This window comes from Lissotriton helveticus, chromosome 1_1 (assembly GCF_964261635.1).
Source record: "Lissotriton helveticus chromosome 1_1, aLisHel1.1, whole genome shotgun sequence".
Taxonomy (NCBI): domain Eukaryota; kingdom Metazoa; phylum Chordata; class Amphibia; order Caudata; family Salamandridae; genus Lissotriton; species Lissotriton helveticus.
This window is the reverse complement of record NC_136057.1, coordinates 367,320,790-367,348,604: the sequence shown is the minus strand read 5'-3', so window position 1 is coordinate 367,348,604 and position 27,815 is coordinate 367,320,790. Positions and strand designations below refer to the sequence as shown.

Sequence of the window (27,815 nt, the reverse complement as noted above, 5' to 3'; positions counted from 1 at the left end):
GCTAGCTTAAGGATCAGCAGGTGCAGTCAACTCTTCGGTGTAGCTTTTCTTTGCCAAGTCCAGGGGACAGTTGGACAGTCTTTCTTCAGTCTTTTCTTTAGTCAAGATGTAATCTGAGCTGTGGGTGCCAGGGGAGCCATATTTATCCACACAAAGTGGCCTGACGGGAAGGAGTGGCTACAATGACCCTTCAAGCTTGTTGCCTAATTCCTGCGATGTGCTGCAACAAGCTATCCCAAAGTGCATTATTCTGCACCCTCCAAGATGGCAGAACCCCTCTCTTGGTGTCTGGGGCTTGGTAATCCACCCTAGAGGCGTCCATATGGCTACATGCTCACGGAAAAAAATAGTTTGACAACTGATCTCCCCTCGCCAACCTGTCTACCTTATCAAAAGAGAAGCCCCTCTCATGTGCATTTTCATATGAGCTCATCTTTTAGGCTCATACCCTGTCAAGTTTCTTGCCAGGGAGAGGCGACACCTCTTCCAATGGCAGGCCTCGGCTGTTCATACTCCTGGGATTCGTTCACACTTCTCACCTGGAGAGCAGAAGGCTATCTTGTGGTCAACATTTGCGAGTGGCCACAGGAAGACTTGGGCAACAGAGTAGCAACTTTATAAAAGCTGGTTGTCTTAAAACATTACATAAAATTCAACTTGGGAATTCAGTCAGGTGTATTGCAATGACCATTTTGATATCTTGAAATATCAACTTTAGTAGTCCCATTCAAAGGTTAGCACAGCTGAGTTGTCAGTGTGTAAACCTGTACTCGCCAAAGATCAATCAATCAATCAATCATAACATTTGTATAGCGCGCTACTCACCCGGAAGGGTCTCAAGGCGCTTGGGGGAAAGGGTCCGCTACTGCTCGAACAGCCAGGTCTTGAGTTGTCTCCTGAAGGCGAGATGGTCCTGGGTCAGTCGAAGGTGGATGGGGAGGGAGTTCCAAGTTTTGGCTGCCAGGTAGGAGCAGGATCTGCCTCCGGCGGTGGCTCTTCGGATGCGTGGAACGGCGGCGGGGGCGTGGTTGGTCGATCGTAGCTGGCGGGTGGGAGTGTAGAAGGTCAGGCGGTCGTTGAGGTACTTGGGGCCCAGGTCGTGGAGAGACTTGTGTGCGTGGGTGACGAGCCTGAACGTGATCCTCTTGTTGACGGGGAGCCAGTGCAGGTCCCTCAGGTGGCCGGAGATGTGGCAGCGACGGGTGATGTCCAGGATGAGTCGGGCGGCGGCGTTCTGGATGCGTTGGAGTCTTCTCTGTAGCTTGGCTGTGGTTCTGGCGTAGAGGGTGTTTCCGTAGTCCAGTCGGCTGGTGACGAGTGCCTGGGTGACCGTCTTCCTGGTTTCGGTCGGGATCCATCGGAAGATCTTGCGGAGCATGCGCAGGGTGTGAAAGCAGGACTAGGAGATGGCGTTGACTTATCTGGTCATCGAGAGGGAGGAGTCCAGGATGAAGCCCAGGTTGCGTGCGTGGTCTGTTGGCTTGGGAGCGGTGCCCAGGGCGGGGGGCCACCAGGAGTTGTCCCAGGCGGAGGGCGATGGTCCCAGGATGAGGACTTCCGTCTTGTCTGAGTTCAGCTTCAAGCGGCTGGTCTTCATCCACTCGGCGACGTCCCTCATCCCTTCGTGTAGGCTGGTTCTGGCGGTGTCAGGGTCCCTGGTGAGGGGGAGGATCAGCTGGGTGTCGTCGGCGTAGGAGATGATGTTGAGGTTGTGTTGGCGTGCGATGGCTGCAAGAGGTCTCATGTAGACGTTGAAGAGGGTGGGGCTGAGTGCTGATCCTTGTGGCACGCCGCAGATGACTTCGGTGGCATCGGATTGAAACGGGGGGAGGCGAACTCTCTGTGTTCTTCCGGCGAGGAACGAGATGATCCACTCCAGTGCCTTCTCTTTGATGCCGATGTTGCTGAGGCGTTGAACTAGGGTGCGGTGGCAGACAGTGTCGAACGCTGAAGAGGCTACTAAAGTTTTTACACTTAAGATGACAATTTGGAGTTTTTATTCGAGGACAATTAAAAATACATGCCCTACTCTTTACTATACAGCACCCTGCCTAAGGACCCAATAGCCTGCTGTAAGGGTGACACAGATATTAAAGAGGGAGGTTTGGACTTTGCCTTTAGTTTAAATGTCAAAGTCGAGTTAGCAGTTTTAAACTGTTCTGCCAGTCTGTAGTGGCAGGCTAAGACAGATGTCTGCATGTTGTCACATCCAGGGTGGCACAATAGGTGCAGCAGCTTTCGTGTGACACTTTAACTTACAGACCCTGGGGACCACTGGTACCATATACTAGTAAAACTATACCAATTGGGTATAAGGCAATCAAATGTACTTTGTAGTGTCAGAACACTGGACTGAGGTTGAGTTAGTGCATTCTTAGAGTCGAGAGACCAGCAACATCAGTCCGAAACTTTTGGGGTGATCATGCACACAGATGCATTTCTCTACATTGCTCTGTTACATCCGCCCTGTGTGCAAGAGAGGTTTGCAGCGTTGTTGTATGTGTTTCACCTGTTTTGCATGCGATGGAAGTTTGCACTACTGCTGTTTTGCAGTACTTGTTTTAGGTCTGTTTACCTAATGAGTGTGCTGTGTCTGTGACGCATGTATAGGAAAATTTCACAGTTAATGAGTATGTAGTATCAGTTCTGTATTTGTAGGTAGCTGGTGATGCAGCATTCAGAGGCCTTCTCCTGTGCCATACATGTCATCTGTGCATTAGAGAAATGTGCACTCTGGAACGTGTGTTATAACTGTTATGTTTGGGGGTGAGATGGAAAGTTGCACTTCTATTCATGTTGCATTTGTTTTGTGGATGAGTGAAGTTAGCACTGCTATTTCCTGCATAACGCCTGTTGTGTGTGAGGGAAGCTTGACTAGTTTTGCCTGACTGAGCCTGTCATATGTGTAGTGATGTTTGCACTGTCACTGCTTAAGTTGCACGTATACATGTTGTGAGGGTGTGTGTGAAGCGTGTACAGTGTCTGCTGTTTGTGCTGTATGTGTCTGACATGTGCAAGGAAGACTTTACTGCTGTTGCTTGCTATTACTGTACATTTGTTATGTGTGCAGCAAGCCTGCATTGCTGGTGCCCTGCTGTATCTGTTCTGTGTGCTAGGTGAGCTTGTATGACAGCCACATGTACTGTACTTGCCCTGCATATCAGACACAAACTGGTAATCCACCATGCTGTTATTGATATTTTTGATACGCGTATGTGTACATGTATAAGCGTGTGTGTGATAAAACCCTGCCACCAGTAAAACGAGCATTATCAATTCAAAAAAGCACACATTGGAAGATCTTTGTCTCTGAACAGAAAGAAACTATTTTTATGCGGATGTGAACAATGTGCTCAAACTTTGTGCAGTCACTCAAAGTGAAGGCAGCCAATGGGTGAAGTGGAGTGACCCAGTGCCCCATGATGTGTCCTGTGGTGGTTGAAGTAAACTGTGAATGAAAGTTCAAGAGACCAATGGATGAAGGCTGCTGAGCAAAAGCCCCTTTATGTATGGATATCTTGTATGACTTATTTTTGGAAAAGAGCTTAAGCTAGTCGAGAGGCCTGGAAATTAATCTAATCCTGTCTCAAAGGCCAGATCTAAAAAAGCTAAAGCTGTTGCCTTTTTCAGTGCTTATTTCCGTCTCCTCAGATGCCGCTGCTGATGAAATTAAGGGAAGAACTGAAAAGACTCCTTTCAGTGAACATTTGCTTGTTCTCCAGCAACATTTTGCCGTAATGGTAAATTATCCCGTGCCTTACTCCATTGGCTATAGTAAATAACAACAGGAGTATAACCCATAAACCAGGTTAGAGATCTGGGTGAGTATGTACTCCATGGACTGCCACTTACAAAAGTCCTGTCTGCAAATATAGATCTCCACCCACACACTCATATACTATTGTAGAGCCAGCTTGCGCAGGTGTACAATGTAAAATTGTCTCTATTGACTAGATTTGCAGTTCTAGGGTATCCAAAATTACTTAAAACTGAAAAAGGCACCAGTGTATGTTTCAGTAACCGAGTTATTGTGCTCCCATCTTCATATTTCTAAACAGACCCAAAACTCCCTGGGTCATCATAGTGTATCTGACTCTAGAGCATGAAGTGAATCATTCTGACAGCAGGGACATCTGTGTGGTAAAAACTCACACAACAGAGAAACTCTACATATAACAGTATAGCCTCATCCATACAGTATCTTATTCGTAGATTACGGCTATTAGTCCTAACATAAACATGCACAGGGAAACAGACAAAAAAGTTTATACTGTTCCTTACAACAACACTTAGAGGAAGATCATAGATATCTTAATACTGCCCTCACACACCTCGCGGTGTCATGCTTCATCACTGGGCCGCATCAGACACCTAGGTGCCGACCAACACTCTAGATGGAGCGCAATCTTTTTTTGACGAAGACAAGTGTTGAGGGTCAGGGTAAAAGGAACACAGATGTGATGATACACAAATGACACTAAGACATAACATAGAAAAGAAAACAAAGAAAAACAGGAAGGCCTCTTCCCTGTTTTCACAGGACCAAACAATGCAGTATGAAAGTGTTAAAACAGCCTAAGGATCAACCTTCTCCTATTTATTCTGTTGGTGATAAAGCATGTTGTGTGAGTTTAGACGGTTAAAAGGGAGTCAGAGAAACAGTAATCCCTTGTCTCTTTGGTGTGTTTCCCACATGTGTGTGGTAAACAGTAATGGGGAAAGAATGAACCCTTTATCCACCTAGTGTTTTATTCTTTCATTCATTTATTTATTCATTTTTTCCAAATTCTAAGTGATTGAACTGTTCTAGCTAAGGACTATCAGCTGTGTGGGTTGTTTTCTTCAATCTCCATTTAAGAGTTCAGGCCACCAGTCAAGACGCAGTGGTCTAAGCGCCCAACAACAGCAGGAGCGCAGAATCAAGTGAAATCATCATCTTACACCTCTACTGGTTATTGTCTCTATTTTGTATTCACCACATGTCGTTTACCATGGACAGTAACCAGCAGTTTAGTGGTCTTGAAACCAGCAGGAAAATAAAAACAACTGCACGCATTCTTGGTAGAGAAATGCAGCCTCACAGGCCCCTGGTTCCTGTGTCACTGCACCCGCTAGACTACTGGTAGCTACTCCCTGTAGTAGCCCCATAAACAACAATTAAAAAATCCACACAAGTTATAAATGGAAGTCAAACTGGCTCAGCCATAACAACGTTCTCAGACTTACCTCAGATCCAGTACAATTGATGATCAACGTGTCAAGAGATTTTTTCCATATGTCATTACATTATACAACCATACATTACCACCAGAGTCAATGCCACAGTGCTAATTAGAAATACAAGTTTCAAACAGATGCATTGCGAAATAGGTGTCCTCTGATTGCGAGACGTCATAATACCATGACGTGGAACCATCTGCGCTACAGGCAATAGATGTATGATCTATGTGACTACTGCAGATAACATACCTGCCACATTTCATGCTGGCCACTGTGAATTAAGTGTCATGGAAAGAGGGCATTAACATGCACTATAGAATTCTCTTTTATGTTGGCGGTAGTCATCAGACTTACTCTACCTCCCATAGTGGGGAACTCTAATTTGCTGCTGAAAGTTCTTGCATATGAGTAATGGTGCAGAACAGTGATTATGGATATTATATTTCCCACTAACAATTACATATGGTATTATACCCCAACCTCCACCCGGTTCCAGCGGCGATGGGTAGGTGCTTGATACGAAGCTCAGGCACTCACTAACATTGTGGTTGAAGATCTCCTGAAGCTTTACCCGCTGGACACTGTTGTTGTCTGATTGTTTTTAACCTTAGGTATTAACAATCGCAACCTGAAGAAGGGTAATATAGTAATACTAACCCCCCCTTTTTTCACCCACTAGGATGGTAGCCATATGAGCTTACATACACCATACCATGTGGCAATAGTGTAGACAGTTACATATACTCCTAGATACTTGCTAAATTAGTCCCCCTGGTCCTGAAGAATCGCTCAATAAATTTTAGAGTAGCGAGAAACATGTTGACCGGACTCTAACACATTCCAGAAGAGAGTGGGAAACATCACTTTCCACTACTCTCCTCTAGGATATCATTTTTAACTAAAGCAGTGGCCTTCCTGAATAAAGTGTCTCTGGTACCACTAGCTTTATTTTATCTCACTTAGCTACGTCTACCCTGAATCCTGGCCCCATACCCGCACTTCATCTACACGGCAGTTGGAAAAAGATCTCCGCCAAAGAGCCCCTCTATGAGGTGTTGCCCGTTGGGTATTGCACCGCCGACCCAACGAGGAGCAGGCCCAAATGATGAAGCATGACACCTGAAAGGGTGTGTGAGGGCATTAAATCCAACAAAATGGATTCCCAGGGTGACCACCAGGCTACCCTGTTCTAATCCACTTGCACTACAGACTGTACCAACACCTTTCTCTGTCATTAGGAACAACGCGACAATCTTTGTATTTTGTGTAATTTGGGCACGTCGTGTATGGACCTTCTGCTCCGATAAGAGCAGTAATAGCCCAAGACTCCTCTCTTTTGATACTAATTATACCCCAATCCCATCCCTTTTCATTGTTGACATTCCCTGGGTCTACGTGGTTGGCACGGATGGGTTCCACGTGTTTAATATCACATCAGTTTCATGTCCCTCCATCCACAGATCGGTCAAGTAAAATAACCCAGCTCCTACCTGCTGCAATGGCGGTCTTCCCATCCACAGACACAGACACAGCCGTGCTCACGGTCACCACCTCCGGAGGGCTGGCTTTCCCCTCTGTCAAAGACAAAGACATGGACAACGTTACTACTCTACTAGTAGAAGTAGGTTCACAATGGGTGGAGCTGGGGTGAGGGCGGTGACGACAAGCAGAATGTGAGTTTTTCTGCTCAGTAATTAACAGATGAGAAAAATTTGACGAAACATCTGGTGTTGGTGTTCACCAGATGTTTTCATGAGTTGTGATAATGGTGGAATATAGCAAGCAACGAGCAGGAGCTGAGCAAGGTACCCTCTTAGAAAATTGAAGGCATATGTGGGGTGATCCCTGACAACTCGATAGCTCTAAATGTATACTTGATTGTATTCTATCATCATTGTATTCAAATCTGTTTCATAAGTCTCACACGTAATAAAGTAAATAAAATAAATTAAATTTAAAAAACCTCACACGCTGTGCAACAAATGAAAATGGATGAGTGACCAGGGAGAGATTCAGAGCATCAAGCGATTGGCTCAAGGTGACCAAAAACAGAAAAATCATGGTCTACTGAACCTTCAACAGAGACCCGTGGGGAGTAGCACGTGGCTTAGGCACCTTGAGCACATGTCCCAGCAGCAGCAGTGGGATTCCAATGGAAAATGAATTAGACGTCAAAAATCTTCAACTCTAAAAACACTGTAAAAAATATCAGATCGCCATAAAAATGTTTAAAATTTTGTAAAAATCCTGTGTAGCGGACAGAGTATCTAGCTTATGGCAATACAAAAATGAAAAAAGTTCGATTGGCTGCAATAGCCGATTACTTGATAGGACTTATAGAAAAAAAGTGGCAAAATAGCCTAAATCAGCCATTGGTTCTCGATCATGGTCACCGGAAGCAGTATATAACCATTTTCCTCCATTAGCTCTATAAAGTTTTGTTCACAATTTCTGCAACCTTTGTAAAGGTGCCCAACAATGGAAAGGCTTGTCTATAGAGAATAACATTGACAGAATCAACAGCAATAAAGTAATGTTAAGAGAAAGTCTCATAAAGATTCCTACGTCTTCGCTGAGCAAGCCAGGGACTACAGTCTAAGAGATGTTCCCACGCTTACCACGCGGACTACATTTAGAGATTGGTATTGTACTGATATATTGGATTGATAGGTAATGGGAAAAAAACACTGACAAAGACATGGGGAGTAGCTTTTGAATAGTGTATACATATTCAGGCACGGAACATCTATACTCCCTTTAACATAGATCACACATACATGCATCTAGAGAGACCACCAGACATACAGCTACCCATGCACACAGACTGCCATACGTGCAGGCACTCATGTACACAGACCACAAGACATGCACTCATTCATGAAAACCGACCAACAGACACACAGATACCCAAGTACATAGACTAATCAAGGAAGTTACCACAAGCAGACATCCAGGCTCACGAATAGTCGGACCGCACCCAAGATGGTCAGATGAAGGGATGGATGCAAGTTTTATGTCCAGGTAATCTTCAGATTCTGTTGAGGAAACTACATTTCAACTGGGGGAGGGGGAGCGATAAAAGCCAATGCCCATTCAATTTTTGACCTTCCTTGAGTAAAGGAAATGACGGGGGGCATGGGAAGGGCAAGGGCTACCTCACAGTTAATGTGTCAGCAACCTGCCCCCGGTTGAATCTTATTTATTGACCACTCTTTTCCATCCAAAGGGATTACTAAGTGATGATGGGAAATCTATGCCTGCCCTAAGATTCATTGTGAGACGAGTGCGTCATCTGACTATGCCCTGGGATTACTAAGAGAGGGGTGGGTCATCTGAGCTTTGCCTGAGGATTACTAAGAGACGTGTGGGTCATCTGCGCATGCCCTAAGGATTACTAAGAGAGGGGTGGGTCATCTGAGCATGTCCTAAGAATTTCTAAGAGACGGGTGGGTCATATGCGTATGCCCATAGGATTACTAAGAGACAAGTGCACCATCTGAGTATGCCCTAAGGATTACTAAGAGAAGGGTGGGTCATCTGAGCATGCCCTAAAGATTACTAAGAGACTAGTGCGCCATCTGAGTATGCCCTAAGGATTACTAAGAGACGGGTGGGTTACTTGAGCATGTTTTAAGGAATACTAAGAGACGTGTGCATCATCTGAGCATGTCCTAAGAACTTCTAAGAGACGGGTGGGTCACCTGAGCATTCCTTGGAGATTACTAAGAGACGTGTGGGTCATCTGAGCATTCCCTGAGGATTACTAAGAGACGTGTGGGTCATCTGAGCATTCCCTGCGGATTACTAAGAGAGGTGTGGGTCATTTGCGCATGCCCTAAGAATTTCTAAGAGACGGGTGGGTCATCTGAGCATGCCCTAAGGATTACTAAGAGATGGGTGGGTCATCTGAGCATGCCCCAAGGATTACTAAGAGATGTGTGGGTCATCTGAGCATGCACTAAGGATTACTAAGAGATGTGTGGGTCATCTGAACATGCCCTAAGGATTACGAAGAGACGGGTGGGTCATCTGAGCATGCCTTAAGGATTACTAGGAGAGGTGTGGGTCATCTGAGAATTCCCTGAGGATTACTAAGAGATGTGTGGGTCATCTGAGCATGCCCCAAGGATTACTAAGAGAGGTGTGGGTCATTTGCCCATGCCCTAAGAATTTCTAAGAGACGGGTGGGTCATCTGAACATGCCCTAAGGATTACTAAGAGACAGTGGGTCATCTGAGCATGCACTAAGGATTACTAAGAGACGGGTGGGTCATCTGAGCATGTCCTAAGAATTTCTAAGAGACGGGTGGGTCATCTGAGCATGCCTTAAGGATTACTAGGAGAGGTGTGGGTCATCTGAGAATTCCCTGAGGATTACTAAGAGATGTGTGGGTCATCTGAGCATGCCCCAAGGATTACTAAGAGATGTGTGGGTCATCTGAGCATGCACTAAGGATTACTAAGAGATGTGTGGGTCATCTGAACATGCCCTAAGGATTACTAAGAGACAGTGGGTCATCTGAGCATGCACTAAGGATTACTAAGAGACGGGTGGGTCATCTGAGCATGCCTTAAGGATTACTAGGAGAGGTGTGGGTCATCTGAGAATTCCCTGAGGATTACTAAGAGATGTGTGGGTCATCTGAGCATGCCCCAAGGATTACTAAGAGATGTGTGGGTCATCTGAGCATGCACTAAGGATTACTAAGAGATGTGTGGGTCATCTGAACATGCCCTAAGGATTACGAAGAGACGGGTGGGTCATCTGAGCATGCCTTAAGGATTACTAGGAGAGGTGTGGGTCATCTGAGCATTCCCTGAGGATTACTAAGAGATGTATGGGTCATCTGAGCATGCCCCAAGGATTACTAAGAGATGTGTGGGTCATCTGAGCATGCCCTAAGGATTACTAAGAGATGTGTGGGTCATCTGAACATGCCCTAAGGATTACTAAGAGAGGGGTGGGTCATCTATGCATGCCTTAAAGATTACTAAGAGAGGGGTGGGTCATCTGAACATGCCCTAAGCATTACTAAGAGACAGGTGGGTCATCTGAGCATGCCCTAAGGATTACTAAGAGACGGGTGGGTCATCTGAACATGTCCTAAGAATTTCTAAGCGATGGGTGGGTCATCTGCGCATGCCTTAAGGATTACTAAGAGACTAGTGCACCATCTGAGTATGCCCTAAGGATTACTAAGAGACGGATGGGTCACCTGAGCATGTCTTAAGGATCACTAAGAGACGTGTGCATCATCTGAGCATGTCCTAAGAATTTCTAAGAGACGGGTGGGTCACCTGAGCATTCCTTGCAGATTACTAAGAGAGGTGTGGGTCATCTGAGGATTACTAAGAGATGTGTGGGTCATCTGAGCATTCTCTGAAGATTACTAAGAGACGTGTGGGTCATCTGCGCATGTCCTAAGAATTTCTAAGAGACGGGTGGGTCATCTGAGCATGCCCTAAGGATTACTAAGAGATGGGTGGGTCATCTGAGCATGCCCTAAGGATTACTAAGACATGGGTGGGTCACCTGAGCATTCCTTGAAGATTACTAAGAGACGTGTGGGTCATCTGAGCATTCCCTGGGGATTACTAAGAGATGTGTGGGTCATCTGAGCATGTCCTAAGAATTTCTAAGAGACGGGTGGGTCATCTGAGCATGCCCTAAGGATTACTAAGAGAGGGGTGGTTCATCTGAGCATGCCCTAAGGATTACTAAGAGAGGGGTGGGTCATCTGAACATGCCCTAAGGATTACTAAGAGATGGGTGGGTCATCTGAGCATGCCCTAGGGATTACTAAGAGACGGGTGGGTCAGCTGAGCATGTCCTAAGGATTACTGAGAGATGGGTGGGTCATCTGGGTATTCCCTAAGATTACTAAGAGATGTGTGGGTCATCTGAGCATGCCCTAAGGATTACTAAGAGATGGGTGGGTCATCTGAGCATGTTCTAAGGATTACTAAGAGATGGGTGGGTCATCTGAGCATGTTCTAAGGATTACTAAGAGATGGGTGGGTCATCTGGGCCTTCCCTAAGATTACTAAGAGATGTGTGGGTCATCAGAGCATGCCCTAAGGATTACTAAGAGACGTGTGCATCATCTGAGCATGTCCTAAGAATTTCTAAGAGACGGGTGGGTCACCTGAGCATGTCTTAAGGATCACTAAGAGACGTGTGCATCATCTGAGCATGTCCTAAGAATTTCTAAGAGACAGGTGGGTCACCTGAGTATTCCTTGCAGATTACTAAGAGAGGTGTGGGTCATCTGAGGATTACTAAGAGATGTGTGGGTCATCTGAGCATTCTCTGAAGATTACTAAGAGACGTGTGGGTCATCTGCGCATGTCCTAAGAATTTCTAAGAGACGGGTGGGTCATCTGAGCATGCCCTAAGGATTACTAAGAGATGGGTGGGTCATCTGAGCATGCCCTAAGGATTACTAAGACATGGGTGGGTCACCTGAGCATTCCATGAAGATTACTAAGAGACGTGTGGGTCATCTGAGCATTCCCTGGGGATTACTAAGAGATGTGTGGGTCATCTGAGCATGTCCTAAGAATTTCTAAGAGACGGGTGGGTCATCTGAGCATGCCCTAAGGATTACCAAGAGAGGGGTGGTTTATCTGAGCATGCCCTAAGGATTACTAAGAGACGGGTGGGTCCTCTGAGCATGCCTTAAGGATTACTAAGAGATGGGTGGGTCATCTGAGCATGTTCTAAGGATTACTAAGAGATGGGTGGGTCATCTGAGCATGTTCTAAGGATTACTGAGAGATGGGTGGGTCATCTGGGTATTCCCTAAGATTACTAAGAGATGTGTGGGTCATCTGAGCATGCCCTAAGGATTACTAAGAGATGGGTGGGTCATCTGAGCATGTTCTAAGGATTACTAAGAGATGGGTGGGTCATCTGAGCATGTTCTAAGGATTACTAAGAGATGGGTGGGTCATCTGGGCATTCCCTAAGATTACTAAGAGATGTGTGGGTCATCAGAGCATGCCCTAAGGATTACTAAGAGATGGGTAGGTCATCTGAGCATGTTCTAAGGATTACTAAGAGATGGGTGGGTCATCTGAGCATGTTCTAAGGATTACTAAGAGATGTGTGGGTCATCTGAGCATGCCCTAAGGATTACTAAGAGATGGGTGGGTCATCTGAGTATGCCTTAGGTAGTTGCGATAGTTGAAAAATCAGACTGTGGCAAATCTGTTTGGGTGCCGACAGTTAGTAAGTGATTAGTGCAAATCAGAGCACGTCATGTGGGTGCGTGGTACATACTGCCTGCATGAGTGACAGAAAAAAGAGAATAAAATGGAGTATTTTAAAAGTTCTTTTAAATGAAATATGGGAGCCACAGTACTGAAAAATGAAGGGAAAAGGTTGAGACCATGTAGGGCCAGTGTGTCGCGAAGAGGTAGAAAATGGACTTTAAGGAACAAGCTGCCTTTTTCTAAGATCAAATACTATGTTTCAATAATCAGAGACGTTTATGTACTTGTAAAAAAAATATTTAAAATCTTCACACTTCTCAGGCAAGTGGTCACCTGTGGCACACTACCAGGCTATAACATTGCTGTTCCTTATTTCTGCCCATTATTAAAGCACAAAGGGGCCATCCCTAAAACACTCTGTGCTCATCAGTATTACAGGTCCTCTGTTGTTGACGGTGCAGGAGTGGGTACAAGCACTTTTTATGGCTGTATTTTTAAACAGGTGTGTGGCACTTTGTAGTTAGGATTTTCATCTGTATTTTTCACATAAAGCTGTGGCAGGGTGGCTAGGCCAACCCACCGCCTTAAATTTCCAGCATTTTAACTCTCCATCCAGGCATCCCTCTCTCTTTGACTTGTACCCAAGGGTCCCCAGTATCTTTCCAAAGAAATAAAAGCCAGGAACGTCATGCACAAGCATCTGCCTGTCTCCTCACATCTCCTCAGCCTTCTCATGTCTCACTCATACTACATCACCTGCTCCACTCTCAAGGAGGCTCACATTCTCATAATGTACTAAATTGAATGCTGTATGCTGGACTGCTTGCTGCATACTGTACCACTCCATTTATGTGGCGCACCATATTGTTTTCATGTCTTTTATCACTTATGCAACTCACCGGAATTCTCTCACTTGCTCTGTTCAGCACTGATTTCTAGTTTTTCTTTAATTTGTATATTGCCCTCCCACGCCCCAAAGTCTTGGTCCGCATTATAGAAAACCACATAATTTTTTTTTTTTAATGAGGCTGAGTGGCAAAAAGATGGCTGTATGCACCCATGTACTCATACGCAGGCGTCCGCATGACGTCACATGTTCAAGGGGTGAATCACATGCTGCTGCTGTGCTTCACAGAACAGAGTATGCCCATGAACCATGCACATGCCATGTCGTGCCATGAAATACATGAGCGATGGCAGCAAGGGTAGAGGAGTGTGAGGTGTGCCATGTTTGATGGGGTGAGATGCCCTTTATAATGAAGAAGGCACCCCAGAGGGTCTCTTTGAGTCCATATACAGATACCCTGTTGCCGCCACTCGTCGGGCATGCTCGGCTCAGCAGTGGGCATTGGAGGGTCAACGTCCGGGGGGTTATGATCTGGAAAAAGTAAGTCATTCAAAGGACTCAGTTGAGTGTCAAATGAGATGGATGTTGCTTCCTGACCAGAATAGCCCACAAATGCATCCGTCACAGTTAGAAATGTTTTCTTCTTCATGTCACATGCATGCTCTATAGGAAGTGCATGGTTATCCCCCATCTCTGCTGATACCTTACTGTTTTTTCTTATTGAAATTCTTTCTTTATTTCGGTTCAAAATAAAACCATAAAAGATACATCATAAATATATACATACAATTGTATAGTACGAGTGCAACAATTTCATATATGAGTAATAACACCTCATCACGGTAGGCGCTGAAAGTCTAAGTCAGTAATACAGTTACCGTACCAAAAGAAAAATACTATTAAAATATTTAGGTACATTAAAACCTAGGCATAAAGTTTAAAAATAAGTGAACTATGCATGTAAGTAATTTTTTATTGTTCTAATCTGAACATGTGCACAGTTATTTAAAATGTTTGTACTATTACCACATAGTCGTACCAGCTCGAATACTTTTATTTGCAAAAATAAGTTCGTAATTTATTTTTAGCGCCAAGGCCATAAAGTGCAAGTGCGTAATTACAGTCTTAATCCAACTTTAGCCCTTATAAGACTCACATTAAATAAGAACCTACTGACACTAAAAATAATTTTTTGAGATGTGTCTGTTTTTAATATTCTTCCTGCCTCTATTCAACCTCTAATGTTCATATTACGGCAGATGTGTTTAATCCATTTATTCCTTGGTTTGCCGTATGCTGGGCAGAATAATAATAAATGTAAATCGTTCACCTTTGGTGCATTTTGACATAGTTCACAAAATTAATTGCTATTTCTATCACTCTCTTTCTATTTCTTATTCACATGTGATCTATGGAATAAAGTATACCCTATGTTGTATATTGTAGGATTAGTGCAAGCCACAGAAGAGATCAGTGACCCTATAGATGAACGAGGCCGAAGACCTAGTTCCTTTATAAAATCATGGAACTCCTAGATGACTTACACTAGCCTTTTAATATATGGTAGGGGTTGCTTTATTCCTTATAATACATGGTCACAACATCACTATTCCCACAAACCGCTTCAATCCTTGGTGTGTTGCTCTTTCATATGAAAAACATAGGATGTATGCCGATGTGAAGAATAAAAGTAGAATCTGTAGTGCAAAATTGAACATGTAATTAGCAGTTAGTAATTTGTTGCAAAGAGATATCCGAATCAGGTTAATGTAAGTCAGATTTAAATAATACAGTAGCTCAGAATGATTATAAACATGCAGAGAAATTCTGTATTTCTGGTAATCACCAAGAGCATTGACAAAAACAAACATGTTGCCATAAATATCTTCTTTCTGCTATTTACTGGACATTGAGAAAAACAGATCAGAAGTAGGAAAAGAAATCTTGTTTTCGTTGTTTAAATTATGGTTGTCATAATTATTCTCTGAGACTTGCATTTCATCTTGGCTGCTAGCTCTGGCCGCAGGCTTTACAACATACCAACTCAGCTGTAAAAAGTAGGACTGTTGAGCAGTTACTACACTTTATTATTACAGGATAAGATAGGTGTCACAACTTGACTGTAATAAGGAAATTGGAGATGGGCTTTTATACAGGGATTGCAGACACCCATGTATTTATTATATGAGACTTCATTCAGTGCCCACGTAAACAATTGATGTGTGAAAACCGTATGTCTCAAATTATATCTGCAGTGAGTACGTAATGCACACTGCTACTCTCCACATCATTTGTATATTTGTGCTTGATTTTACACAAATGTAAAAGAAATGTATACATTTTCCAATCCCCGCATTTAATGTCACTTAAAGGATACTATTCAATTGGCTTGAAAAAGGTAACAAGCCATGCCATAACCTGTAACCCATCATGTTTACAGGATCATGTCACTCAAAGGTGAAATGTTTTGTAAAAAACTCTGATTTCTACCCTTTGACCCCATGAACCCTCATTAAAAGGAAAGACCCTTACTGCCTCATGCCTGTCTCTTACGGACAGTGAGACATCAAGAGAGCAGTGGGTTTACTGAGACAGGAGAGTGTCCCACGCCCTTCTCTCTACCTTCCGCCATTTTGCCACTCATGGCCGCCATCTTTGCCCGCAGAAGGCCGGGGGCTCTTCGGATCACAACATACCTGGGTTATCATTGGTGGAGATGAAGAAGATGAAGCTCCCGGGAGGATGCTCAGCCGCTCGGCGATACCACAGAGGGAAGTGGTCCATGGTGAAAATGCTCGCCTTCTCCTCAGCGCGAAAGAATTTCCTACCACAAGAACATTAAAACGGGATGAGGAACATCTTTGGGAAAACATTCTTTCGAAACACACACTTCTAATGGCATTATTCAAAACAATGAAAACATTTTTAAAAAAATGTTTGCAAAAAAGACTTGAACCCATTTAACTTACCATCACCCTTCCCGACCTGATGGGCCATATTCCCAATCACCAAACATACCATAAGAAGGATGGTTAACACAGCAGATTATGCCCAGAAACATATTTTGGATTGTCACTAGGAATTTTGGGTCTTGCAGCACAGAAGGCATTTGACTATGTTATTCCTCTAAAAATTCAAACGTGACCTAGTATTTTTAAAGTTATTCTCTCCGACTTGGTTTCCCCTTAGGCAAAGAGATGTCTAGATAAAGAGCTTTTAAAGATGGTTGAAGATGGTTGATGGTTGACGGCACCGAGAGCTTCCCTGAGTTTATGCGCATTCAGTAGAAGAAGGAGCATACATGGCCTTCTCAGGTGACACATTGCTGGATGCCAAGCTCATAGCACTGTTAAACATCCGTGCCCCCTAGACCAACTAGCCTTCTTAGTGCTGGTAGTCACCTAAAGGTGTTGTCACCAAGCAACATGGGACATCATGAATGAAGGGCAACAGTGGGACTACAGGACTCAGCACTGGAAAAAATATATTAAATTTGGGCTTCTTCGTTATGTGCCAAATTTATATAGAACTTGTTGCCCCTGACAAGGCACAGAAATGCTTTGTGGCAGGTAGTATGTTACTCCGTAGCCCAAAGTTATTGGTTAATCTAGTGGTTGTATGTGTGTAAGTTTGTTATGTGGTCATTTTTATTGTGCAAACTAACCTAAAAGGCAGAGTAGTGCTGCAGATGGTCAAAAACAAGCATAAAGTCAATAAGTAATAGGAGAGGACGCTGGGTTATAGATGATTGATGCATTGCGATGAAATGTTCTTTATAGAGGTGAGTTTTACACTCTTTCCTGAATAGGAGCAGTGCTGGGGATGTTCTGGTGGACACAGGGATGTTGTTCCAGATCCTGTGAGTCATAGATGGAAACGGTCTGCCGTTTTACACCAGAGATGGTGAGCTTACCTGCAAGATAAACAGGAGTGCAGTTGTTATGGCTTTGTAAAAGATGCTGCTGGTTTGAAAGACGGGGTAGGCCAGCAAGGGTCGATAATGATGGGGATGATGTGATCATATTTTTTCTACCCTGAATGAGATGTGCTCCAGTGTGTAGGATGCCCCTAAGGTGTGCTACTGAGGAGCCTGGGAGGATGTGGAACAGGGCATTACCAACACCCATATGCATGAATACCACAGCTTGAACAGTAGTTCTGAAGTGGCAGTCTGGAAAAATCTGTTTGATGTTTTTAGGAATAGTGAGCTGGTACCACGCCATCTTTGTTTTTTGCCAACGTGTTCTTTGAGATTGAGGTTGGTGTTCAGGGTGAAGCCAAATGATTTGGCATTTAGTGAATGTTGGGGCTCGACTGCATCTAGGTTCATGTCTTTGAGCCAGGTTTGTATTTCATCTGGTTTGTTGTTCTTGGTCAATAACAAGTAATCTGCCTTGGTTGTGTTGGGGTTATTGTTGTGGAATAGTTGGTTATTTGTTTAGTCTTGCGCTCTAAGAAAAATAAAGATTTTCCATTTTCAAGTGCTGATATATTAAGATAGTAGGGATTAGGCATTATTATTAGACTGAGTTAATGCAAGAGGAAAAAAGAGGGGTAAGTAAATAAAATAGAGAAGGTTAGATAATATGAGACAGGGTCATTGGTGTTTTCTCCCCATCTGAGTAGGTAGGTACCACTCAGATGAGCTCAACCAATTGATGGAAGTTAATAATACATTAATTATGGATATAAGCAGGGAACGAGGTCTTTGATAGACGTCTCAGGGTATAACTGGAAGATTTCCCCTTTATTTGTGGTGTACCCTAGGTATGGTTAAAATATTAGGGTGGTATGTTTCCTGAAAACAAACTTTCATACATCCATATCGACTTTGCATACTTGCAGTGCTCACTTTGGAGTGCTACCATTAGTCCAATGTGATCTTCCAAAAAAAGAAGATTTCAACATTAATGCTTTTCTGGCATATATATTACTAGTAATCCATTTTCCGTCAACACAGGTTCGAGATCCTTATGCCTTATTACAGTTTCACTAGGGATCTCATGTGCCCTGGGAAGTCAGATGACCGTATGGGCAACAGACATGGCCGAAACATGTAGAAAAAATCAATATGGATGTATGAAACATTGTTTTCAGGAAACATCTCACCTCTACATTTTAACCATGCCAAGGGTACGCCACAAATAAAAGAGAAATCTTTTAGGTGTATCCTGAAATATTTTTATCAGAGACCTTGATTCCTGCTTATATACAGAAAACACATTATTGCGAACTCCCAACAAGTGTTTTAGTTCATCTGAGTGGCACCTATTTACTCAGATAGAGAGAAAACACCAATGTTGAAGCATACCACAACGAACAGTGATTGCGGTGTATTCTCCCAATATCTTCGGATACTTATGATGCACCAGTAGACTAATAAGTAAACCTTGTGATAAGAACCAACACATATTTTGTGTATGAGTAAAATAACCACGTCTTAACCATTCTTCTGAACTCTTAAGTGGTTTTTAATGGCTCTGATATTTACAGGTGGGGAATAACAAGGAGTTTCTGCCTGAACAGAGAAAGCAGTGCCTTCAACGATTTTATTCTTACAATCAGAAATTAGGAGGCATTGCGCCAATCTGGAACGTAACGTCCTGGATTGGAAATATTTTGTGATGTTATCTCGATTGAATGTTGATCCTTTGTCATTAATTGCGCTGTGTCGGATGCACAGTAGTTTGAAAGAGGATCTTCTTGCTATTGGGGTAAGTGTAGAGCCATCAAGACCGGGGAAATGTGGGTTCTTATATTTGCATTTATAAGCCGTGTTGCTGCTGACTTTTGGATTTTTGTAGCCTTCTGATCATTGACAGTGGAGTGCTGTGGTATGTTCTATCAGCATAGTGAATGCTTGATAGCAAGAATGATGTTGTTGCTTGTACTTTTTGATGAAAAGCAAGAGGTGGGAAGGTGCCTCTAAGTATTTTCATTTGCTGTTTGGGATAACCTGTCCACTTGAGTATCATTAGAAAGTGGAGAGTCAAAGAAAATTCCAAGATTTGTCACATTAATGGGGTTGTTTTTGCAAAGTCTCGGTTCCCCTGGCCAGAAGGATGTAGGACGTAGTTTTTCCAATCACCACAGGCCAATATTTCAGATTTTGAAGCATTCAACTTCAGGTGAATTGACATCATCCACTTATCTGTGGCTGTGAGGCAGGTCTTAACTTGTGATGTTCCTATGTCCATGGAGGTTTCTAGTTTAAGAATTATCTGTTTGTCATCTGCATAGTTTTAGCAGGTGAGCCTGAAACTGTTATAAGAATTAATATTAGTTTCATATGCATGTTAGAGATTAGAGGTGTGATGATAGATCCATTTGGAACTCCTGTTTCTCTGCAGTAACGATTTGAAGAGAAAGGTGGTTTGTGAATCTGGTAGGATCTGTTGTTTATTTGAGAGGAAATCCAATTGAGGGTAATACTATCTATCCCAACTTCTTTCAGTCTAAGAAGTAATGTATCATGGTGTAATTTGTAAAAAGCTGCGGACGGTCCAAAAGAAATAATTCAGCCACACCATTTTTGTTGACTATGTTTTTACATTGTTTCAAATTGTGATTAGGGCAGATTTGATCCCTCTCCATGTGCAGAAGCTTCTTTGCCAGTCTGAGAGTAGTTTGTTTTCTTCCATCAATGCTGAGATCTGACAAAAGGCTGCTCTTTCCATACGTTTGCTAAGGAAAGGCATATTACTGTTTGTACTGCAGCTGTTCGGGTCTTGATGGACCAAGTTGGTCTTCTTAAGTAGTAGGTGTATGTACGCCTTCTATAATATTTCTGGGAAAGTTCTTGTTTTTAGGGAGTTGTGGATAATGTTTCTGATTGGAATAGGTTCTGATTCTGATTGAAAGATCTTTTTGAATGTGGGTCGAGAGCAAGGGTCCGAACAGTAGCCAGCTGAGCTGTTAGTAGGTCTTCAAATTCTGAGGATGTAATTTCTTGGAAGTATGCTATAAGGGTGGATCATATGCTGTGATTGTTTTTGGCAGTGTAGTATGGAAAGAGTGGTTTCTACAGATTGTTAGATAAGAATCTAGTGTGCCTGCTTTGTTTACATAATGCCTTGCTAGTTTATTTAAAGGGTCTTGCAAAAGAAAAGGTCTTGCAAAAGTAGGGTGGAGTTTTCACAGCCCTCTGGATTGTGAAATTCTGAATGTTATGGAGTTCCTTGACTGGGCATTTGTCATTAAGTATCCTGCTTGAGTAGTGGATTTAATTTGGCCCTGTTTATGTCTGATTTGTACATTCTGTTGTGTCCGTGTAGGTACATTGAGCCATCTGTATTGAAGTATTAAGAATTGGCCTCCAATTTCTTAAGCTCTTCTTTCATTGAAGGGGACTTCTTCCTATTGACATTTTCAAAGTTGTTTTTGGAATTCAAAGGTCAAAGGATGAGGACATCCATTCAGGGAGTTTTCCAAAGAGTTTCTTAGTTTTTTGTATCCTGTTAGGTGTGATTCCAACACCTGCATATCTAGTTTTTTTCCACTGTCTATGGATTATGGTGGGTTGGTGGGCTTTAGTTGATGTTTCAGCTGGGATCTTGAATGAGAAGATTAAGATGTGATGCACAATCCATGTAAAGGTGAGTTTTGTTGATTAGTGGTTACTTCCAGGTTGGGGAAAAGTATTTCCAATGTATGACCTGCTATGTGGGTGGGTCCAGAGATGATCTGTTGTAAGTTGTGTGCATTTAGACCTGATATGATAGCAATTGATTAAGGCATATTTGGTTTACCAAACCAGTCCCCAGATTTACAAATAAACCACCCAACTAAACTTACTGCACTGAGCTGAGTAAAAGGGAGAGAGCAGAACAGCGCCGTATCTATGAAGACAGAGCTGCTTTCATCTCTCCCTGAGGTGGCACACTTTAGGATGCCATTCGTTAATGCACACACCCTTGTACAACAGAGTTACAAAAGTGACAGAAAACTGCCGCAAAACATTAGTAAGTCTGGGCCCAGCTGTGTAAGTCACCTAATATAGGTATGGGACAATCTTGTTGATAGATCTGAGACTGTGTCCAAGAAAGTACCGGTAAAATCGCTGTTTATGGGTGGAGGTCCGTATATTGAGAGGAAGTGGCAGGTGAAAGTGAGTCTGGGTTGGCATCTATAAAGAAGGGCTTTACAACCTTGTATAGTTACCTCTTCTAACTTGGCAATTATTATTGTGCCCGTAAACACAACAGCCAGTCTGCCTCTGTTTTTTCTTTCTACGTTATGTTTAGTGGCTTGACAACCAGGGAGATAGCTTCATGTAGTACTGAGGCCATGTCTTTTCCCTACCAGTTTTCAGTATTTTTGGTTCTGTATCTTCAGGAGGACAAAGATATTGTATTTATTTTTGCTCATTGAATAGACATTCGTAAGCAAACAATTTAGATGTGTTCGTTTTCTTTTGTGGAAAGGGGTGAATGTGTCTGGGGTATCTTTGGTCTTACGTATTGTGATCTTTGTGGACATGTGGTCACTATTGTTTAATATTAAGGTGAGGAAGTAGTAAGTGCTGCTGAATTGATCGTGCTGAGATTGCGGTTCCTCCCCTTCGCTGTCCTGATCAAATAGGTTTACTACAGATTGAATGAGGTCTTTATGGGAGCGAGACTATGAGTTAGATTGTGTTTGTGAAGCAGTTGTGGATGCAGGGTTTTGTTGCCGTAATGTGTTAAAACAGAGTTGAGTTCTGTTGTGATGTATCATGTGTGATGTGAAGTTTGAGTGATTGGTGGTGTTTGTCTTTCTTTTTTGTTTGTTGAAAGTGGAAGTATTATGAATAAGGGGTGGAAAGGCAGCATGGTCGTATGGTTTTAGTACTCTACAATCAACAATTGATGAGAGTCGCTGATGGGTGGGTATGAAAGTTATGGATAAGTTGGTTTGTGTCGTGCTGAGTAGTGATATAATAATAATAATAATAATCCACATTTGTAATGCGCGAACAATCACCTGTAAGTGTCTCCAGGTGCTGGGGGCCGTCAGGAAGATTAAGCAAGCTATTGCCTAGAGTCACAGGGTGCTGGGCTAATCTGCCGCTGGCACTGGGGATCGAACCGTGATCCCCAGATGCTGGTATTAGTTGCCCTGGCCGCAGCGCCACACCTCTTCTACTGAGTTGTGCTGTGTGAGTAAGCTGCTAGATGAAGGAGATTGTGAGGATGTGGTTTGTGAGAGGTGAGGGTGGTGAGGTCTGTGATCTTTTTTTGTTTATAATGTGGGTTATGCTGTTAGTTGAGAGTTATTTGTGAATGGTAGTGCATTTGGAATTGGTGTATGAGTGGAAGATTGCATGGTTGGGGGTAAAGGGATGTTAATATTTGAGGCAGTTGTGTATATCAGATTTGTTATAGGAAATGTTAGTGAAAAGTTATGAGGTTTGTTAGGCGAACTTTATAATCTGATGTGAGGTGAAGCTTAGTGCCTTGCTATTGTTCTAGTACTGATCTTTTTCAATCAATAGTAACTTGACAGCCATTTGTTTTACCCTTTGTGACTTTGTCCTCCTATCTCGGACTCTCTGAGGGAGACACTTGACACCTTTCAGTTGTACTATTCTGCACAGGGTAGCAATGTTGCTACTGGAATCGAACTGTCATTAGGTAATCAAGTAGGGAACTCAACAGACTTTCTCAGTTCACAGTCCTTGACAAACAAACAGTGAAATCAAGGTCTTGATGTCTAATAACCAGCACACATTAGCATCTATGTAAAGGATATAATTTTCATTGTGTATGATGACATTCAATCACTGCAGCATATGATGGAAGGCATTGGAAACATAAAAAAATCTCCAGCCTCCCTAGAAAGTGCTTGTATGTCTGTCAGAATATCAACCACAAGAATATTGTGATACAACAATTATCATAGGAAATATGGCAATGATGAACATATCAAGAAGGTATGTATATATAGGTAAGTATACATTAATGATTCACAATTCCACATCTATGTACCATGATGATTTTATGTACATTCTGCAATCCCTGTATAAAACCCCATCTTTAATGTCTTTATATGAGACGCACCCAGTTGCCTATTATAAAGAAATGCAATAGCCGTTCACCTGTAATAACTAATTACAGTTGAGTTCTAATGTCACACAGCCTGCTGCCAGCAGCCAAGGGAAAAGTCAGGTCAGGTCACAGAGCTTAATTAAAGCAGCTGTTTCAGGATCAAAAATGAAACAGTGCTTTTCTCTCTCCTCTCTCGTCACTCTCTCTCACTCTCCCTCTCTCTCTGTTTTGCACTCTATGGGTAATTACAGAAAAGTTAGAATCTTTCTGCATGTTTCTACACATTCTGAGCTACAGCGCCTTTTTTTTGTTAAAAAGAACTGGCTCGTATTAAACTGATTCTCATATCTTTTTACAATAAATACCTAAGCTTTTTTAAATATTTAATTTTGCACAAGAAATACTATGTTTACTCGTAATAATTAAAAACAAGTTCTCTCTTTCATATGAAAGAGCTACACACCAATGATTTAATTGGGTTGTTGGAAAGTTTAAGGAGCGACCATTTATCATAAGGCAAATAGTATCCTTGCATCCATGATAAGGATATCACCATATTATCAAGATAAATATACAAGAAGTTATCCATAATAAACCTATACTTACCTTCTCGATGTTTTGGTCATTAATATTTCTGCTATGATATTTTTATAGAGTGATATTTAGTACTGAAAATTCTGATCCGATGCTTTGGAAGCATCTACATTTGAATGTGTTAAAGTAGGTGTTTCTTTCTTTTCATGTTCCTCTTTTTGTCAGCAGGCGATGAGAACTGGACTTTTGGACTATTCCTTCATCATTCCAATTAATAAGGCTGTATAGTGTATTTTTAGATGCACCAATTTTGTTTGCTTTATAGGCTTTGTATATGCAAAATCCAATAAGAAAAATCCATAAAAGGATTGTTTTAAATGTGTTTACGTTTTCAAATTTTTTCTCACAAAGTTGCACCCACACTCCTGACGTTTAGGAAGAGCCTTAAAACCTGGTTGTTCAAACAGTGATCCCTTAGGACTCGACCCTTGTCTGCTTTTTCTGAATGACTCAGTGCCAAGATGCCTCCGGGTATTTGTGCGCTTTATAAGATTTTTCATTAATTCATTCTTTCATTCATTCATTCATTCATTCATTCATTCATTCAGAAGCAGTCTTACCAGACTAACCCAGGTGTCTTTGCTAACCACAAGCTCCTCTCCAGCATAACATCTATTACAAACATTCTTGAAACAGGGGTCACCGCTCAGTTCTCTGTCTACCTGGAACCAAATACAACTGTAAGTGACTTCCATTTGGATTTTAGACAGCAGGATCACAGATACCCTAATGGAACCTGTTGGACACAGGAAAAAAATGCCGTGCAGCAGTGTTCAGGATCTTGATCTTGACTTGGCTCTCAGGATTTAGCTGTTTGAATAAGCCACAGGCACAGGGATATACTATCGGGTGATTAGCGGTGCTTTATAAATCCTGATTGATCCTCCTTGGCTTGTCTTTGACCTTACCTTGGATTGACATTGTCATTGACCTAACAGGAAAACATAGCTGCCCTTCTCTACAAAATCTGCAAACTGATCTACAGTCTGCCACCATTTCTTCTCTTTCACCAGGTCTCTTCACTGCACCTCTATTATACATCCTAACAGCTGTAAGGTTGGGTCTCATGTGCATGCTGATGAACTCAGATCTGCAGAAAGACTCCAAATGATGTGGTGGTATCTATCCCACCACTATGAATGGCTAGCAAATGGTTCTGCATGATAGAAACCTTACTCCTGTTCTTAAGTGGTCCTTGGGCGTGCCATCCTGAGTTCCTCAACTCCATGGGCGGTCTCCCAACATCCACAACTGGCCTTGAGCAAACATTGGGTTATCTTCAATGTTAATTATGTGATTGAGAATGTGTTCTTTTCCTCCATCACCTCCACAGGCTTCTGCCTTCGTGGCTGACTCCTCCCTGACCTGACCTCCCTCTCACTCTCTCTCATAGGCAACTGTTACACCTTAGAGGCAGTCAGATAGGCTTACTTCTTTCTAAAATTATCTGATCACATCACACACTTGTGACATGTTAAAACAATCACATCACTCACTTGTGACTTGTTAAAACAATCATTAGCAAAGCAAATAGGCCTACTCTTGACAAGCTAGTGTCAGAGTAACATGTTTATTTATTTCTTAAGTTTATGCAGATACCACAAAAATAAAAAAGGGAATAAAAGAAAATATGAAGTTGCCTAAATGGGGCGGTCAGATGCTTCCAATAAAAATGTTAAATTAAAAAAAATTAACCAGCGCATGTGATTTGAATAGAACTGTTAGTGGGAGTCCACGCAGGTAGGTGTAATGGGCAACAGGTACAAAAAAACTCTTTACTTTTAATGTGCATCACAGGAACATATGATTATTATTACTGCAAAGAAAAATTCTATTGGCTGGCTTTGAATTACTGTAACCTGAAGACATGACTAAGAAAAAAGAAAAAAAAATGGAAAGAAAAAAACACTCGCAAAGTAATGTATTCACCCATCAGCCTGGGCACTGAAGAGCACCTGTGTCCAGGTGAAATGCTGTCACTCACAGTATAAAAGAGCTGAAGTCAGTTCACCCACTACCCAATGCTTTATACTTTGGTGAAAAGGAGTAAAATGTGAATGAAAGTTTAATAGAGCAATGGATGGAGAGGGCTGACCCAATTTACATATGCATTTTATTTATGATTATGTTTTCCTGCATGAGGCTAAAGACACTGCTAAAGCTGTCTCCAGGCCAGGCCTAAAAAGAGTCCAATATAAAATATTTGCCTGGTCCACAAGGGCCCGCATACTACTGTCTCGGAGCACTATTCCAAGCTGTTTATCTGAGCCCTTCTAACCAGACTTCTTAGGTAGGCCTTCCAACATTGTCTTTTGCTAATACCATTGAAATACACATGGGTTGGGGGGGAGGGGCAGCATCCTGAAAGCTCTACCCTTGGGACATCCTTTCCTTTGCCATCCTTACCTTTGGCTAACAGCGGAAGCCACCTTTTTCCTCAGGGATTCGAACCAGGGGCATAACACACAGTGGCCTAGCTAGGCCTTAGCCCCTGCTTTTGCCGCCCGCTGCAGCCTGATCGAAGAACGCTGCGGGTGCTGGCAATTGATGCGGCCGCAACGGCTGTAGGTAAGAGAGGGGGGCTGGCTGCACTCCCAAAACTCGTGCCGCCTGGGGCGGTGGGGCTTGGGACCGTCCACCCCGCACCACCCACCCCTAGCTACGCCACTGATAACACATATATCTATGGTGGAGGGAGACCCACAACCCTTCCATGGTCCCCAAACCCTTCAGAAAGGCCCCATTCCACCCAAGACCAATGAATATCAGTGAGATATGGGCGACTCAGGGGCCCCTCTTCACATTCTGCAGGGGAGTACAGTGTCCTGCTGGACATGTCATGTAGCAGTCCCTCACTAGGGGCTGGGCTTACAACCACACCCATTGAACACAGGCGTCACTTGGCAGGTGACCCTGTTACTAAAAGGGGCGGGGTGCACGTGTTCGTGGCCAGTTGAGTAAGAATACAATCAGTGTCTGTGTTGTCCTTTATTTTAGTATATGTGCCTTGGGCCGACGACCAGGGCCGGACTGGGAACCACAACCAGCCCTGGCAAATTGCTCAGCTGCCGCCCCCCCTGGGGCTTGTGGGTGCCGCCGAGCTCTTTGCCAGGGCCAGTTTTTGGCCGATTTTGTTACAGGGCCGATTTTGCATAAAAGGCCCTGTATAACAAAAACAGCACCCAGGGGCCCCAAACCGGCCGCCCACCATTGCGGCGCCCCGGGGGATTGCCCGGTGCACGCTACGGCCAGTCCGGCCCTGCCGACAACTTTACATTGGCGGCGAGGATGGTTGATCCCACCAGGCCCAACATCATCCCTCCATCCTAGCTTAACATGTGAGACTGGGGAAAACTACATTACAAGGGATGGGGCGTCATTGTACGTTTTGTCACTAATTCGAACTTGTATTCATTTTTGCGTGCAGTTTTTCACACCTCTTCTTTTTTTTTTTACTCGAAGGGCATGTTTGACCAATTTAGATTGCACTGTCGTTTCACAAAATATATTAATCAAAAATTATAACAAAATAAAAGGAAGGGCGCCTGGGTACTTTAACCATAGCTTCCTCCCACTTATATCCGATTTGCTTGCTGTGTAAGCTACTAACACGCACACCAACAGCTACGGATAAACGTCCACTTTACCTGGTCCTCCGACTGAAACTAATGAACGGATGGAATGGACATGCATGTGCTAGTTTTAGCCAGCAGATGGCACTGGTGTTCAGGAGAATCCACTTTCCTTCCTGTTTCTCGACAAGCTCTTTTCCAGAAATGTGAGACTTTGGAACTTGAAACAGCAAGGCCCTTTCTGTTCCATTAAAACCAAGGAAGCACAGTACCCTCGGTCCATGTTGCACACATGAAGTGGGAGTTTGAGTAGCTTTCTTGCGTCGTCTTTAACGGCATGTA

The 27,815-nt window shown here is 43.1% G+C and overlaps 1 protein-coding gene across 1 annotated transcript in view; it reads right to left on the bottom strand.

The window, feature by feature from the left end:
• The window catches only part of CACNA2D4 (calcium voltage-gated channel auxiliary subunit alpha2delta 4), a 924,019-nt gene that overhangs the window by 420,202 nt on the left and 476,002 nt on the right, over positions 1–27,815 (bottom strand). The window contains exons 25-26 of the mRNA XM_078673672.1: positions 15,979–16,106; positions 6,711–6,794 (exon numbers count right to left, since the gene is read on the bottom strand). Of these exons, the coding sequence (XP_078529798.1) occupies positions 6,711–6,794; positions 15,979–16,106 (212 nt within the window). The remainder of the gene's footprint in view (positions 1–6,710; positions 6,795–15,978; positions 16,107–27,815) is intronic.